Raw genomic sequence first — 16,855 nt, forward strand, 5'->3', positions numbered from 1 at the left:
GCTTTTCTCTGAGCTCTAGCCTTCAGTCCACTCAGGCTGCCCTTCTTACTTTTCATCCAAACTGCTTAGCCTCCCCGAGTGACCTGCTGCAGAGGAGAGAGCACAGGAATGGTACACAGTGTTTGCCTCCCAGGCTAGAAACCCCAGGGGCAGACAGAATCTAGCATAGGAACAGACAGGAGAACTTATGATGACTTTCGGGATATACCTTGGTGGCGTGGGAAGAGTTTTAGCATAGCAGAAAGTGTAGTGAGAACTGGAGCGTGTTGCTCGGCGGTGTAGGAAGGGCTAGGAAATGCCATTGTGGAAGTGTTCTTTGTTATTATTCGCTTGATATGAATTCGCTTGCTAACCTATATTTTTGGTTTGCTAAGATATGTTTTGCTGTACACTTTTGTTGCAAGAACAATCCCTACATATGCTTCTGACATAATTCTCTATGCTTTTTCCCCATCCTTCAATATTTTCCTGCCTACAGCTGTTAGGAGACTCCAGGAGCAAGGTACCAGTGCTTTAACTTTTGTTTTACAACTTCCATTTTTTTCTGTTGCGAGTATATTTCCTTCAGGAGCTAGTGAAAGCAAAAAAGCATGTAGTGCAATGTAGAAATTTTAGCCTGAATTATGATTTTGTCAAGTCTAGTGAAGCTGTTTTTAGCCATGGAATCAGTCCCCTCTCTCATCTGTTTTAGTCTTTGTTTTTTTAATGTCAAGCTCTGCTCCTTTTCCTGTCAGTGTTTTATTTTATTAATCCAGTTTGTGTCTACTCTTAATGTCATTACTATTTCATGAATGGATATATTCAACATCTTTCTTATTTTACAAATCTAGTTTGTGTATATATATATCAGACGATCCTATGATTTATAGTTTTAAGAAGGATACTTCTGAGAGTGAAAGGGGGTGCTACCTAACTCATAACTGCCGGGACAAGAGGCATCAGGCAGAACTGTCCCGAGCAAGTTATGGTGGACGGACAAGCCATACATTATTAGAAGATTACATTTGTGAAGGAAAAAAAAAAGACAGAAGAAAATTGTATTTGTATGGTTTTAGCCAATTAACTTTTTTTTTTCCTTTAGGGAAAATTGTATTTTTTCAGTTTAATAGCTGTTTCTCTATTATTTATGGATTTAGCTTACAGTTTTATATTCAGGGTAAGAGAAAATGAAGGGGGTCTGCAGGAAGCTTATTTGTGTTCGGACCATTTAAACATCCTTTTACTTGCACTGCTATGTCCCTGACATTTCAGTTCCAGACTTTCTTAAGGAAGCATGGATATTCCAACAAATTTTCCCACAGACCCTGCTCAAGATAGAATGCTTTCGATTGCGAAGGGGGCCGACAGGTGGACATGCCTGCAGGGTGGCAGGGGCTGGGCCAGGTTAGTTCACATGTGCCCCCAGCAGGCGTGTGACAGGTAGCCTTGTTGTCATTTCAAAGATGAGGAGAGCAAAGCAGGAAGGTGAGGAGCTTTCTGAAGTTCCTCCAGCCAGTCAGCGGCGGCAGGACTGCCACCTGAGTCGGCCTCACTGCGAAGTCCATACACCGTCCTACAGATCACACTCTTCCCACTCTGCTGTGGACTGCTCTGCCTGTCACTTACTATCCTTACTGGGTGTCTGCTTTTCCGTTTTTATTTCCCTCATCTGTGAGCACAGGAAAGCGCGGTGCGTGCGTGTGTGTGTGCGTGCGTATCTTTTTACCTTTGACTCTGTTGTCGATACCGTGTGCTGTGACTCACAGTCATCTCACCTTCCCGTGTCTTCCTCCGTCACCCCCACCTTTGTTGCACCTGACAGAAGAAGCCTGTGAGGAGGAGGTACGAGCCGTATGGGATGTACTCTGATGACGACGCCAACAGCGACGCCTCAAGTGTTTGCTCTGAGCGCTCGTATGGCTCCAGGAACGGTGGCATTCCCCATTATCTGCGGCAGACCGAGGACGTGGCGGAAGTTCTCAACCACTGTGCCAGTTCCAACTGGTCAGAAAGGAAAGAAGGGCTCCTAGGCCTGCAGAACTTACTGAAGAGCCAAAGAACACTGAGGTGAGGATGAGAGGCCAAGGCTGTGAGCCAAGTTTTAAGGTCCTATATTACACTCAGCTGTGGTTGATGCAGAGTCCCTGTCATTCCTGGAGCCCTCACAGTTCCAGGCACAGGGGCAGGCACTGTGGGTGCTAAGATGACTAAGATGTGGTCTTGGCGTTCCAGAGACTTGGAAATAGTTGGCAAATGCTCTATTAGGTTTATAAAAACATTTGGTTATCCGCAGTTCACATTTATCTGGTAGGTGGTGTTTGAGAAGTCTTGGTACAGTGTGCAAGTTAGGGAGAAAATAAAACAATTCGCAGGTTGGTATCGCTCATTATATTTTGGAGTTGTGGGTAAAATGGAGTACTTTTTTTTTTTTTTTAAAGACTTTATTTATTTATTTGACAGGTAGAGATCACAAGTAGGCAGAGAGGCAGGCAGAGGGAGAGAGAGGAGGAAGCAGGCTCTCTGCTGAGCAGAGAGCCCGATGTGGGGCTTGATCCCAGGACCCTGGGAACGTGACCTGAGCCGAAGGCAGAGGCTTTAACCCACTGAGCCACCCAGTTGCCCTTAAAATGGAGTACTTTTAAGTAGTACCAGTGTTATTACTAGAGTTGATTAGTTTGCTTTTTTCTTTGGTTCTATATTTCACAAATTTTCTAAAATGAGCCTGTATCACACATACTAAAAAAGTATATGTTTATATCATATTTCATCAAATCTGAGGGACCGTTGACACACTGCTATTTTATGTCCCTCTAAGAAGAAATGCTACTTATTAAACCATGGCAGTACTAACATGTCTTTGATTATAAGATGAATCTCAAAATTACAGAGATGTGAAAATGTGAAAAATCCAGTATGTTAGAATCCCTGAAATAATGGATATTATAGTCTTTGGAGAATTTTTCTTAGATAACTTGTGAGAGTGGATCAGTTTATGGTCACAGATAGGCTCTGCACAGCCAAGTGAACCTTGACTAGTGGATCCCTGTGTCGTAAGTGTGCTTGCCCAGTCCTTCCCACTCCATCATGCCCTGTTCGTACCTGTTGAACGCCGATCCCCCTGAGAAGTCTTGAGAAGTTTTGTTGTGTGCCTTCTGAAATGCACATAGCTTCTGACAGTCTAGTGAGCTGTTAGAAACAAAATGAGGATTAAAAAAAAAAAGACGATGGTTCGTTGAGATGATTATTCCTTAAGACTCTGCTTTATTCTGGTGATCCCAGTTTCTTGATTTTTTTTAGTGTTCACTGAGTATCCATTGAATAGTCTCTAGAAATCTGTTGATTGGCACTGGTCTAACTAGATCTCATTATTAATAATATTAAAGGATCAGGATGCCTCGGTGGCTCGGTTGGTTAAGCATCTGCCTTTAGCTTAGGTCATGATCTCAGGGTCCTGGGATCGAGGGCTGCATCAGGCTCCCTGATCAGCGGGAAGCTTGCTGCTCCCTCTGCTTGTGCACGTGCGCTCTGTCAAATAAATAAAATCTTAAAATAATGTTAAAGAGGGGCGCCTGGGTGGCTCAATGGGTTAAAGCCTCTGCCATCAGCTCAGGTCATGATCCCAGGGCCCTGGGCTCGAGCCCCACATCGGGCTTTCTCCTCCGCAGGGAGACCCCTTCCTCCTCTCTCTCTGCCTGCCTCTCTGCCTGCTTGTGATCTCTGTCAGATAAATAAATAAAATCTTTTAAAAAATAAAATTAAAATAATGTTAAAGGATCATTGAACCAACTGTCTTCGTCTGATTACTCAGGGTTGATTTGGGGAAGAGGTGATGACACTTACTCAAGCCTTAAAGGAAAAATGGAATGCAATAGTATAGCCTAGTCAGAATGGCAAAAGGGCACTAAGAAGAAATGAATGTTTGCTGGGTCTTAGCAGTTGTAGGAATGCAGCATTCCCTCCTTTAATCCTCCCTGTGGCCATTTGTTTGATACGCATCTAAATACAACTGAGTAGTTTGTAGCAAAACTGATATTAAAATCAAGGTCTCTGCTGACTGCAAAGCAGATGCTTTTCCTACACTTTATCCCATTACCGTTCACCTATGGCAGGTGGAAAACAGACCTCAAATGAGATGAGTGGTATTTAGCTCCAGGCTTTGCCACTGCCCTGTGTGTGAACTCTGGTAGTCACTCTCTGAGATTCTGTTGCCTCATTTTAAGTTGAGAGTCAAACTGTCATGGTTTTATATTTGTACTTAATTTCATTGTGAATTAAATAAAATGATTCATTTGTGAAAAAAGATTCGCTACATAAAAATTAGTTCTAAAAAAGCTCTTGCTAATCTCAGTGCTGACTCATCATTAAATTCTAAGTTCATTTATTAATTTCCATTTTATTTCTTCTAGTCGAGTAGAATTAAAAAGACTGTGTGAGATCTTCACCCGAATGTTTGCTGACCCTCACAGCAAGGTGAGTCTGGGACTCGTGCCTGCCCACCCCTCCCCCTGCATGCCCACGTGAGCCGTATAATATACTACTTAAGAATGAGAGACAATTCCCCACAGCGCAGTGTAGACCTTACAGATTTAACACCAGTTTCTGCAGTAGTTTACATTGTATCTTTTAAGAATGACTTTGTGGGAACTTCAGATGTCCTTAAAACATGGAGCAAATAAGCTAAATAAAGTTTGTTTTAAGACATAATGGGGGAAAAAAGAGTTAATGGAAAGAATCAGATGTAGTCATATTCAGATGCTTTTGGGTAGAATAAAACAACATATTCTAATGCAGTGCCTTTTTTTTTTTTTAACTTAATAGAAGTGAAGAAGATAGTCAAGTATATAATTTTTTTTGTATCCTATGTAGAATTTGTCTATATAGGACAAGATAGAAAAATAGAAGCATTTATGTAATAGATTTATTGAAAAACCAGGTTAAGCTACTTCTCCAAATAGAATTTTGCTATCCTCAAGAACTTGCTGGATGGTGGCCACCTGGCTGACGTCCACATGCCTGGGGTGCAAAGAGAACACCCAGGAGGGGTCCCTGCTGGGAGGAAAACACCCCTGACTATGACCCAGACCCTTTCTAGAAGTGGTGCCAAGAGAGTGACCCTTTACAGAAGCTTGCTTGCAGTCTGAATTTGAAACAAATACAGTTAGTTTTGGAGGAATCCTAGTTGGATGTTTTTAGAGAAAGAAAATGGGAGGAATTAGTTTATTGGGCAAGTTTAAAGGATGGATAAAGGACAGAAACAGAAGTACAAAAATTGGGAGAACTTTTAAGTCAGTATAAACAAATCTCATGTGCTTGACAGTGCAGGATTTCACGATCTCAGACCACAGTTTTCCTAATAAAAATGGTCTCTTGTAAGTCTTTTGGGGAGAAGGAGACCTGTCATGGCCAGCCAGTTATTGTGACCTCTGTTCCTTTCCTGCCCTGTCTTTCTTATTAGAGTCATCAGACATGTTCCATCCAGTCATTCAGCACTCACTGAGTACTTGCTCTGGGCTAGGGACACAGCAAACAACACGTTACCCCTGTTCTTTGAGATGCACATAGAAGCCTGGGAGAATGAGTTGGGGGGGTCCTTTTTTTCTGTGGGGCGGGGGTTGGTGAGAGACTACAGTTCTAGATGCTGGTCTTGAAGCATGTCTTAAAATTCCTGTGATGAACCTCACAGCAAGGTTAACATTAACACCATAAGTAGAATCCAAGAAAGGTTGAGTTCTAGGGCCACACAGATACAAAGATACAATTACCATGATTTTTCTCTTAAGATAGTGTTTAAAAGCAGGAAGACTGGGGCGCCCCGGTGCCTCAGTCAGTTGAATGTCTGACTCTTGATCTTGGATTAAGTCTTGAGCACAGGGTCGTGGGTTTGGGCCCTATATTGGGTCCCCCCACCACCACCCCAAAGGGAAGATTTTAAGCATACGATTCATAAGAGTTAGAGCATAAGGGATGTTAGGTATGGGACATTGATGAAATTTCTGTTACCTGTCACCTCTAGATTGCTGATTCAGAACCAGAATGTGAGGATAAAGAAGGAAATTTGTTTCCATCAGAAGGCTCTTGTACAGTGAGTTTGGAGGTCTCAGTTTAGTTAATATTTGCTAGCTGCCTTGGAGCTAAGCCAGGAATCCCATAGCAGGGGCTCATGAGTTTTTTTCTGAGCTGTCTCACGGGAGACCCCTGGTGGTTAACAGTTGCTGTGCTACAACTGAGTAGGTGTATAATGGCTCCCTTGTCCCAGTAGAGCATGACTCATTAGCCAAGTAGGGGACACAGTGCTGCTAACCTCTCTGAAATTGGCTCGAGGATAGTCCCCTGTGGACTCTTATCTCACCTTATTCAGCATTAATGATCGCACAGCAACGTGAGAATTATGTGGACTGTATCTTTTTTATTCTAAGCCATAATTTTTAATAAAGACTATAATGACTTTAATAATATCTCTTTATATTGTATTACTTTATGGTATCTGAATTGGACTACCTCAAAATCTACAAAGCACAAAGTTTTTTCCCTCCCTCATCTTGTAGCATTACTTGTTGAATGCTAGATAATGGACAGTAATAGTACAGAATTATGGTTAAAAAGACTTTTTAAATTTTTTTAAGATGAAGGAAGGACGGAAGGAAGAGAGGCCTCCAGGATTAAACAAATAACTTTCAGCAAAGTTAATTTCTCTCAGTATTGAATTTTGAAGGCATATTGAGGGAGGGAAGAGTATCAGTATCAGTGTGTAGTCTTTTCTAGGTCTTTTAAGAAACTGCATGAAATGGCTATTAATGCACTGTGGACTAACATGGAGTTTGTTTTGTTGCATGGCCTGGTTTGCTGTGGAATTCACAACAGAGAGTAAGTTCCGATCCTTTTTCCTTTATTATTATTATTTTTAATATATATGTCTTCTCTATATGACCAGTCCATTTTTAATAAAGACTTTGGAGGAAATTACGAATTACACATATGAAACATTTGGTTTTCATTTGTGCCTAGGTTTTCAGTATGTTTTTGGAGACTCTTGTGGATTTTATAATAATTCATAAGGATGACTTGCAAGACTGGCTTTTTGTTCTTCTCACACAATTACTTAAGAAAATGGGAGCAGACTTACTTGGATCTGTGCAGGCAAAGGTTCAGAAGGCTCTAGATGTAACCAGGTAAGATTTTAGGGGCTAGACCGTTTTTTTCCTCCAGCTTTTGAAATATAACTAAAATATTGTCATATATATTATATTATGTATATTATATAGTATTATATCATGAGATATAACTCAAATATTGAGTATAACTCATCTAATGTTGTGTAAGTTTGAAGTATATAAACCTGACGATTTGAAAGCGTGTATATATTGCTAAATGATTATAACATTACTTAACACTTCCTTCATCTCACATAATTGCCGTTTTTTTGTTCTAGTAGTGGTAAGAACTTTCAGATCTATTCTCTTAGCAACTTTCAAGTATATGATACAGTATTGTTAACTGAAATCACCATTCTGTACTTTAGATCCCCAGAGCTTATTCATTTTGAAACTGGAAGCTTGTATCCCTTAACCAACATCTCTCCATTTTCCCCACCCCATATGCCCTGGCAATCACCATTCTACTCTGCCTCTGTGGATTTTGCTTTTGTGGGGTAGGAGGGTAGCCCAGGATTCCATGTATAAGTCAGGTCATACATTATTTGCTTTTCTCTGTCTGGCTTATTTCACTTAGCATAATGCCTTTAGGGGCCATCCATGTTGTTATGAATGGCAGCAGTTTCCTTTTTTATGACCAAATAATATTTCTTGTGTTTTTTTGTGTTTGTTTTTTTTTTTTTTTTTTTTAAATCCATTCTTCCGTTGACAGACACTTAGGTTGTTTTATATCTTGGCTTTTGTAAATAATGCTACAGTGACCATGAGGTCAGTTATCTCTTCGAGATAGTGGTTTCATTCCCTTTGGATATATACCCAAAAGTACAGTTACTGGACCATATGATGTTTCTATTTTAAATTTTTGAGGAATCTGAACTATTTTCTGTAGTGGCTGCACCAATTGACATTCTCACCCACAGTGCAGAAGGGTTCCCTTTTTTCCACGCCCTCACCAACACTTGTTCTTCTTATCTTTTTGACAGTTGCTAAGGAGGTATGAGGTGATACCTCCTTGTGGTTCTGCTTGGCATTCCCTCATAGTGATGTTGAGCAGTTCATGTATTTGTTGGCCATTTGGACATCATCTTCTGGAAAATGTCTCTCCACATGGGCCAGACCATGCTGATGTTACAAGACTCTCATAGGTGTTACCCATGGTTTTGTCATCTGCTTAAATAAGCACTCTCTGACACAATTTCCACATTCACTTGTTAACATATTTGTTGAAATGTTCCTGCATTACATGAGATGAAATACCCATATCTTTGTTGAGCTGGTATTGTTTTTGTGAACACTCAAGACAAATTAAAAACAAATATTATCAAGACTTGCAAACGGATTCCCTTCTCTTTGAAAGACATTTGAGTATTTATTTACATCCTTCTGAAGACTCTAGCCTTTTTAATACTTCAACTTCTTACAAGTCACACTAGAAATTTTCTAGCACAGGTGAGGTCCCTTTTGTCCGGGTATACTCTCTCTTAGCGTTCAGTGGCTTAGAGATTGCTAACATAGCAGTTGTAACTCTCTGGCTGTTATGAAGAAAGAGAGAAGGTCTGCAGAGACTCAGAGACGTGGGAAAAACTGTGCTGTCATTGTTGAGCGACCTCCAATCTGTTATCTCCACAGTTGCAGGTTCTCAACATAAAAGTATTAGAGCTTAAATGACCTCAGAAGATACTTGGCTGTAAGCTCTTCATTGTGATTTGGTAGGAGATGGAAGGTCATGTATCAGATCAGTGAATGTTTAAATGAGTAAACAAATGACTCCAGAGCAGGTAATTACCATCAGTACGGGAGCCTTTGTACAACCCAGTTACTACCTACGGGGCGATGACTGCATATCATGGAATTTCCAAAATGGAAGGACCCTTCCTCATCTTATTAATGAGGGAACGGACTTGACCTGACTTGCCTGGGCCACACTTCGTGTTAGTGGCAGGCTGGGGGCCAGAATCCAGGACTGCTGGTTGTGGCTCCGTTGTCCATTCCTCTGACTGTAGGCTGGTCTGTGGGCAGGCGTCTTCCTCTTCTGTAGGATGGTGTGGATAGTCTTTGTGCTTTTCCTTTCCTCTCTGGCTCCCTCCGCTGCAGGAGCACACACTCACCTGCTGTCATCCCCATGCATGCATCTATTAGAGGTCTGTGACTGCAAACTTGGATTTGTTCTTCTGCACTCTGACGTGAGCTGTTTTCTTTTGGTGCCTGACCCCGTAGATCTGTATCATCTGTGCTGCTACAGAATTTTATTATCCAAATAGCTCTCTTTTGATTTTTTACTGAGCTCAGTGTAATATACTGTATTTACAGTAAGCCTTTCAAATGCCATCCCTCCCTTGGTTGAGTAAGTTTAGTGGAATTAGGGAACTTAACTACATACCAGCATATCAGTGGGTTTGTAAAGGTTCAGCCAGGGTGAGGCTGATCAGCTGATAATAACGGGGTGAAGTAGACAGGAGGGACGGTGATGCGCACCTAGGTGGCTCAGTTGGTTAAGTGACTGCCTTCAGGTCAAGTTCCAGGATCAAGTCCCCACATCAGGCTCCCAGCTCCATGGGGAGTCTGCGTCTCCCTCTGACCTTCTCCCCTCTCATGCTCTCTCTCTCTCTCAAATAAAATCTTAAAAGAAAAAAAATGTGCATTAAGGCAACACATTTGAGGTTTTTTGTTTGTTTTTTTGTTTTGTTTTTTAATGACACTCTGAAAGCCATATAAAACATTTGTGAGCCAGACTTGGCCTAAAGGTTGCTTCCTTAATGTAGATGAATTTATGAATGGCAAAAGCATTCAGAGTTTTAGGGATGGCAGGAATGTTAAGATTTTACTCCTAAACTTTGGTGATTAAGGAAAAATCTCTTGTTATTTTCCTGGATGCCTCTTCCCTTTAAAAATCCTCTTCTGGGGGGCGCCTGGGTGGCTCAGTGGGTTAAAGCCTCTGCCTTCCTCTTGGGTCATGATCCCAGGGTCCTGGGATCGAGCTCTGCATCCGGCTCCCTACTGGGCAGGGAACCTGCTTCCTCCTCTCTCTCTGCCTGCTTCTCTGCCTACTTGTGATCTCTGTCTGTCAAATAAATAAATAAAATCTTAAAAAAAAAAACAAAAACAAAAGAATCCTCTTCCGGGTAGATTCTGTCTAAGTCTCTAGAACACCTTCATCATTCCCATTTCCCCAGCAGCTGAGATGCCTAGCTGTTTAAGCATATTTAGGATCAGTCCTTGAGTACGGGGGCGGGGGAGTGTGTGTGGGTGGGGTCTCCATGCTGGCTCTGATGGGTTCCTGAGGTAATAGGCTTGACTGGGATCTGCCAGTTCCCTTTCCTTTGGCCGTGCCTAACCATGGGCGCATTTCCTGATGAAACACACTAGTTTATACTTCAGTGGATTCTCCATTCTCCCCTTGCTGCAGAAGAAAAGAGAGGCGTTTTGTGTGTGCTTGTTTCCCTAATTTATAGGCAATATGAGTCAGAGAGTCCAAAGAAAGCAGTGCATTCACTCAGCCCCCATTGTAATAGAAGTTTGCTTTATATAGTCTTTCTTGTTAGTGTGGAAGATGTGTCTGCATTTTCCCACATATACACCATTTATGCACTTTTAAACTAATACTAAGAATTGCAGTACTTGAAGGGAGAGAGCACAGACTTTCATGAGCCGGGAGCCCTCAGGGTTCTCAGTTGTGTTGAAGATGTGAAGAGGCTACAGGAAGTGAGCTTAGAAACAGGCCAGAAGTGGAGCAGGAGACGGGCTTCTGCAGGCCCTGGCTTCCGCGTACATATTGTAGCTGGATGGGGAGTTCATTCCCTTGGTGGGTCTCCCACAGGCACTCTGCTGTGGGGACCCCACAGAATAGAGACCATAAGCAGTTGCCCAGTGGGACCAAGGAGGACAGTGTGATGAGCAGTGGTAAGCAGCTCACTCAGGATGCAGATCCAGATTTGGGGATTGGAAGTGGTTATCATGAAGCAATATTCAGAAAGGTGGCCAGAGAGAAGATGAGCAGATCCCTTAGAGGGCAGGTAGGAATCTCTTCCTTAGTTTATTGCTTGACCTTAATTTTCAAAGTAGCATAACTCAAAGTGAGCATAACACTATGTGTCTGGGGACTTTCAGCAAGAGTTTCCTTTTTTTGAATTTTCCATATAATGTGTATTACTGTAGTATATCTATAATATGAAAAGTATAGTTAGTAAACTTAGTCAACTAAGGTCAAGCTTGCCTTTATATAAATTAGACTCATCTCTAATGGTATATTTTCATTACTGATGCGGTTTTGCATTACTTTTTGTAATCTTTCTTTAAAACTGAGCACTTTTTTTCTTCTCTTAAACCTAGGGACTCCTTTCCGTTTGATCAGCAGTTTAACATTTTGATGAGATTTATTGTGGATCAAACTCAAACTCCTAACCTCAAGGTTGGTAACTATTTGTGATTACAGTTCAACCTCTAGAAGTCAAATTTGCTTAAAATGTACTTTTTTGTTTTTGACTCCTATTTGGCTGTTAAGAATAAATCTGTCGTGAGCATCCTTGTACAACTATTTGGGAATGTGTTTCCATTTCTCTTGGTTGAATACCTAGGAATAAAGTTGTTGGGTTATTGGGTAGGGACATGTTTAACTTTATTTTAAACTGTGAAAATGGTTGTACCATATTATATTCCTACCAGCAGTATAATCGGAGCACCAGCTATTCCACATCCTACCAACATTTGGGCATTATTACTGTTTTTCACAGTATTCAAACTAGAAAGCTCTGATGTGTTGAAATAAGGTATCTTACTAGAATGTTTTCAATATTAACTTTCTAACACATGAAAATTAATTGTTACATATATTGGAAAATCATCACTGTAACGAGACAGAATTTGAGGGAGGGTTTGTTTTGGTTTGAATGAGGTCACATAAGTCATCTGTTCTTTAATCATTAACTTTTGTGGGGGTTTTAGGATAGGCCCAGAGAATGATAACCCTCTTCTCCAAAGGTACAAACCCATTGAAGCATCGGTGGAGAAATTAGGGCAGAATATCAGCTTGATCGCTGAAAATGCTCCCTTGTAAGGCATGGCCAAGGATGTGTAAAACACAAAGCTAAATACTTCCCAGTCATTGGCAGAGCTGGAAATCCCACAACCTGCCCGCGGGGGCTCATGCCTTACAGGTGTTTTGCCATATAGGGGAGGAGCAGAGCGTGCCTTCAGTCTAAAACTGAAGAGGATTGACCTGTACAGCACTTGCCCTCTGTTCACAAACTTACCTGTCAATCATTTCATGCTTTCATCCCTGGTGGACACCCCTCCCTGGGGGAACATAAATCCAGGAGAAAGGAGGTATCCCCTCAAGAGTATTTATTTTTCTTTGATCAAAATTCAGTTCAGAATTCTATTCAAAGGTTCATAAAGTGTGCTTGATGTTTGTAATTATTGGATCTTTCAGGTCAAAGTTGCAATCCTGAAGTACATTGAGTCCCTCGCTCGGCAGATGGATCCAACAGATTTTGTAAACTCTAGTGAGACGAGGCTTGCTGTTTCTAGAATTATAACCTGGACGACAGAACCAAAGAGTTCAGACGTGAGAAAGGTATGTCCAAGAGAGCTCAAAGTGCACCTTTAAATACAGACTGTTCTTAGGCATGTGTTAGGAAAAGAAGTGTACCTAGAAACTTGCAAACCACCCCCACATACTTACACAGGAATCCTTTCTCACTTCTTTTCTGTGAAAACCAGACTTTGCTCTTGCTCTTATCTCCTCTCTCCAGTTCCACCTCCTCCCAGGCTTCTGACATCAAAATGAAAATCAGAAATCCTGTATGATGGGTTCATGCTTTCTGTAGACATCAGTTTTGTCCTTTTCATATGTGAAAGCACTAGTAGTTCAGTGTCTCGTAAGGCCATTGGTTTTCCATACATCAGTTTCAAGACGTGGACTTTGAGGACAGACTTGAAAAATCTAATGCTGCCTGGTCTCACAGCAAAATGTGGCTAAAAGTTCGCTAGGATATGAATTCCTGAGTTTAAGGAGAACAAACAACTTGGGATTATATACCACATTTGGAACACCCTGTCTTTGACATGGGAGGGGCTGAATGAATGGGGAGGTAGAATTCAGATTTTGGAGCCCCCCGGGCACCAAGGTGTCATTTTGTTTGATTTGTTTTATCAGGAGAAGAGAAGTATTGGCTACTTTCTTCAGAAGTGACACATTGAAGGGTGTACAGTGAAGTAATGTCATAGTACACAGGGACATATAATAGTACACAGAGTACCATTTCTCTTACTAGGTAGTACTCACCTCAGAACCCTTACAGAGATTAATTATTACATGTGAAACATTTTGTCAATTCCTGACAAGTTGTAAGCACACAGCAAGTGTAAGTTCTTGTATCTGTTTCTCTTCCTCTCTGCCTGTCCATGTCCTTCTGTGCTTGAGTTTCACATGCAGCCATCATTCTTTTATTTGGAAACTTGAGTAGCCTTTGTAAAGTACTCTTTAAAAACCAGCTTCCTCAGTTCTGCTTTCACACTGAAAGTACTTGACTTTGGTTCTTTGTGTATAATCACGAGCCTTGCTTTGTTTCTTCTGTGCCACACTCCTTCCATATTTAGCCTGACCAGTGGAGTCCTTTGGCCTTCAGCAGAGTTAATTATGTGGACCACGTGGGTCCAGGCAGGGAAGAAGGAAAGGAGGATTCCACGCAACAGCTAGCAGGAGTGGTGGTCTTCCAAATGCAGGTGAACACTTATCTCCTCCTTTAATGGAGTCCAAAGACAACAGAAGAGTTCTCTGAAAGGTTTCTTTGGAAGGGTCACAGGTCATGTAAGTCCTCTGTCCACCGTATATTAATAAACTAAGCTGTCCAAGGTCAAAGGAACAAGGGCAAATCTTATTCAAGCACTCATTCAGAATTGTCCTCAAAAGAGCATTTCACTGGCAACCTTTAATTTTGCCATTAAGCCAGTGTTGGATTAGGGAGGAACAGTAGGAGATGGTTGAATGATTTGGTTGGTTTATAAGTCAAAAACAGATACTTCTGTGGTAATTTTCACAATCGCAAGATAGGCCAATAAATACAAAAGCCTTCAGGACAGCTTTCTATCTTTAGTCATAACACGTAAGTGTATGTATGCGTGTGTCTATGTGTGTTCCTTTTGTAACTGAATGTTACTTAAATATTCCCTCCTGCAATGCTGAAACATACTCTAGACTTACACATTACCATGATTAGGGCCTTTGTGGGAGCAGCTCACTTGCTTCATAATGTCCATTTTCTCAGGACATGCACATTAGAAATTTGAACTAGAATTTATTTTCCTAACTTTTCTAAACAGGCTGATACAGGAACTTTTTTCCTTGAGTTACTTAGCCTTGGACTCCAATACACTCAACTCATTTTAATACTAGCTTAAGTCAGATATGGTTAAGATACTAAGTTTATTGCCAGAAATCACATGGTTCATTTATTGTTTGATCTTCAACACTTTAGTCATTTTGGATCATATAGTGCTACTTCATAAAGCCTGGTCTCCATTGGTATTCCACGTCTGTTGCCTGCTCTCACTTCTTCCCTTTTCCCAGCTTGAGGACTGCTTAACACCTCACCTTCAGACTGAGTTCAAACCCAGTTTCTGGGACAGTAATCCTCTTCAGAATATTTGGACAGATTTATTATATCAGTAGTTCTCGGGCCTGGCCACAGTTGAAATCAACCTCAATTCCTGGGCTCTCCCTCAGGTAATTTGACTTAATTGATATAAAATATGGACGGTGTTTTGGGTCTCACCCAAAACACTTGGCTGATTTTTAAGGCACAGAGTTGAGAATCCATTGTTTGAGACCACTGCCCTGGGGTTGAACCTCAAGACATACACACTGTCAGTGTCGTGTGACCTGGTTGCCACTAATTCTCTTGGTTCCAGCCTACATGTTTAGGATCTTCAGGCCTAGGGCTGGACCTGCTGCTCCCAGTGCCGCCTCCACCTTCGTGTTTTCACTCACCCTCTACACTCACTCAGCACTGAGCATAATACCCTTGGGACAGAGTAGACATTTAATAAATATTTTCACTGAATTAATGAATGATAAATGTCCAGAGAGAAATGATCTCATTTTAAGTAGCACATTGAAGCCATCATTTTCAAAACCACAGTGTTGGAGGCCCCCTGTTTTGACCTCTGGTATTAGTCTTCTTTCGGAAACCAAATCAACACAGACAGAGTAGCTTGAAACTACAACACATTTATTATGTTGTAATTTCTGTGATTCGGGAATCTGGTACGTGGTCTCTGGGTCTTCTGCTTAAGGTCTCAACACATGGAAATCAAGGTGTTGCCTGGGTTTTGGGTCTCACATGAGACCTGGTCTCTTCTGGCTGAGTTCTGCTGAGTTCCGAACTGCTGCTCGGCCGAGTTCTGATCCTTACAGGAGTGGGGCCCAGGTGCCTGTTTTCTTGCAAACTGCCAGCAGGGGTGCTCTCAGCTCACAGAGGTTACCGGGCACCCACTGCCTGCCACGTGGTCCTCTCCCCATTGTGGCAGTTTGCTTTTTCAAAGCCAGCAGGAAAATATTTGGGAAAAAATTTCCCCCAAACTTCCAAGATTTGATGAAAAAAACCTTAATCTACACATCTGAGAATATTAATTTTCTGCCAACAATACTTAGAGAGTTTGCAGACAGTGTAATTCATTCTATACAGTCTTATTTGAGAAAGCACTTTAAACTGATAGAACTCTTGATTTATTATTAACATTTTTAACATTTGTTTCCCTTTTCATCTCAGCATTTTGGGGTGTTTGATGTTGGAGAGAGTTGGGTGTTTAAATATTTAAGATGTTTTGAAGAGGAGGGAAGAGGCACAGCCAAAATCAGAACACAAGCCAGTCAGCAGTTGAGTGTGCCTAGGCCCAAACTAATGGGTTTTTTTCCCGGTTTCCTAGCAGGAAAAGTGCCCCCCCCCCCAAAACTGGCTGCTTTATTCCCAAAGTAACGTTGTTTGTGTTACAGTATGGTAGCCTGAAAGTTGTGTTAGCCATGCCATACCTTTCTGAAGGCACTGTGTTGATGTTAAGTTAATAGAACGTGGGGCTTCTGGGTGGCTCAGTTAAGCGTCCGACTCTTGATTTAGGTTCAGGTTGTGATTTCAGTATGAGATTGAGCCCCACTCTGAGCTCCCTGCCAAGTGCAGAGTCTGCTTGATGTTCTCTCCCTCTCCCTCTCTCAGATAAACAATAAATCTTAAAAAAAAAAAAAAAAAGATAACGTATTGACAGTAGGAAGTAGATTCTAGAGTTTGACCTTGTTTGACTTTTGCCTCTGCCAGTCATTGGTGTGAGCCTGCATGGTAACCTCTTAATTCTCATTTGTTCTCAAAAAATGGGAATGTGAATCCCCATCTCAGACTTCATTGGGAGGACTAATTGCAGTAGAGAAAAGCATAAACATTACTTCGTTTACTTTGTGGCCCCTGCTCTGTTTGTTCAAAGTTGGTTTCAGTTTTGCTGCTGCTATTTGTGGAACAAATGGAGAACCCAGTTTTTTTCAGCATTAGAAAGATTTTTTTCCCCCCATCAACCAAAGGGAATGTGATAATGCAGTAGAATTTTTAATGGTATATTTATATTTCAAGATTCAGAATCCTTGTGGGTTTGCTTATCATATATGATTCTCTGGCATTTAGCACCTACTTTGTCAGAGAAGATAGTAGATACAGCTCTCAAATGTCGTTTTGAGAAACATG

The 16,855-nt window shown here is 41.4% G+C and overlaps 1 protein-coding gene across 14 annotated transcripts in view; it reads left to right on the top strand.

Moving 5' to 3' along the window:
* The window catches only part of CLASP1 (cytoplasmic linker associated protein 1), a 271,909-nt gene that overhangs the window by 206,222 nt on the left and 48,832 nt on the right, over positions 1 to 16,855 (top strand). For 5 of the 14 annotated variants that reach the window (XM_013060079.2, XM_013060082.2, XM_004759780.3 and 2 more), the window contains 7 exons: positions 479 to 502; positions 1,802 to 2,046; positions 4,386 to 4,449; positions 5,085 to 5,087; positions 6,985 to 7,148; positions 11,460 to 11,538; positions 12,559 to 12,702. In XM_013060079.2, coding sequence (XP_012915533.1) covers positions 479 to 502; positions 1,802 to 2,046; positions 4,386 to 4,449; positions 5,085 to 5,087; positions 6,985 to 7,148; positions 11,460 to 11,538; positions 12,559 to 12,702 — 723 coding nt within the window. Of the gene's footprint in view, positions 1 to 478; positions 503 to 1,801; positions 2,047 to 4,385; positions 4,450 to 5,084; positions 5,088 to 5,992; positions 6,062 to 6,840; positions 6,844 to 6,984; positions 7,149 to 11,459; positions 11,539 to 12,558; positions 12,703 to 16,855 lie in introns of all 14 variants that reach the window. The other 9 variants (XM_013060078.2, XM_045066557.1, XM_013060081.2 and 6 more) reach the window with 4 other exon arrangements.

The sequence above is a fragment of the Mustela putorius genome, unplaced genomic scaffold, assembly GCF_011764305.1.
Source record: "Mustela putorius furo isolate JIRA1106 unplaced genomic scaffold, ASM1176430v1.1 tig00003867_pilon_pilon_pilon, whole genome shotgun sequence".
NCBI lineage: Eukaryota > Metazoa > Chordata > Mammalia > Carnivora > Mustelidae > Mustela > Mustela putorius.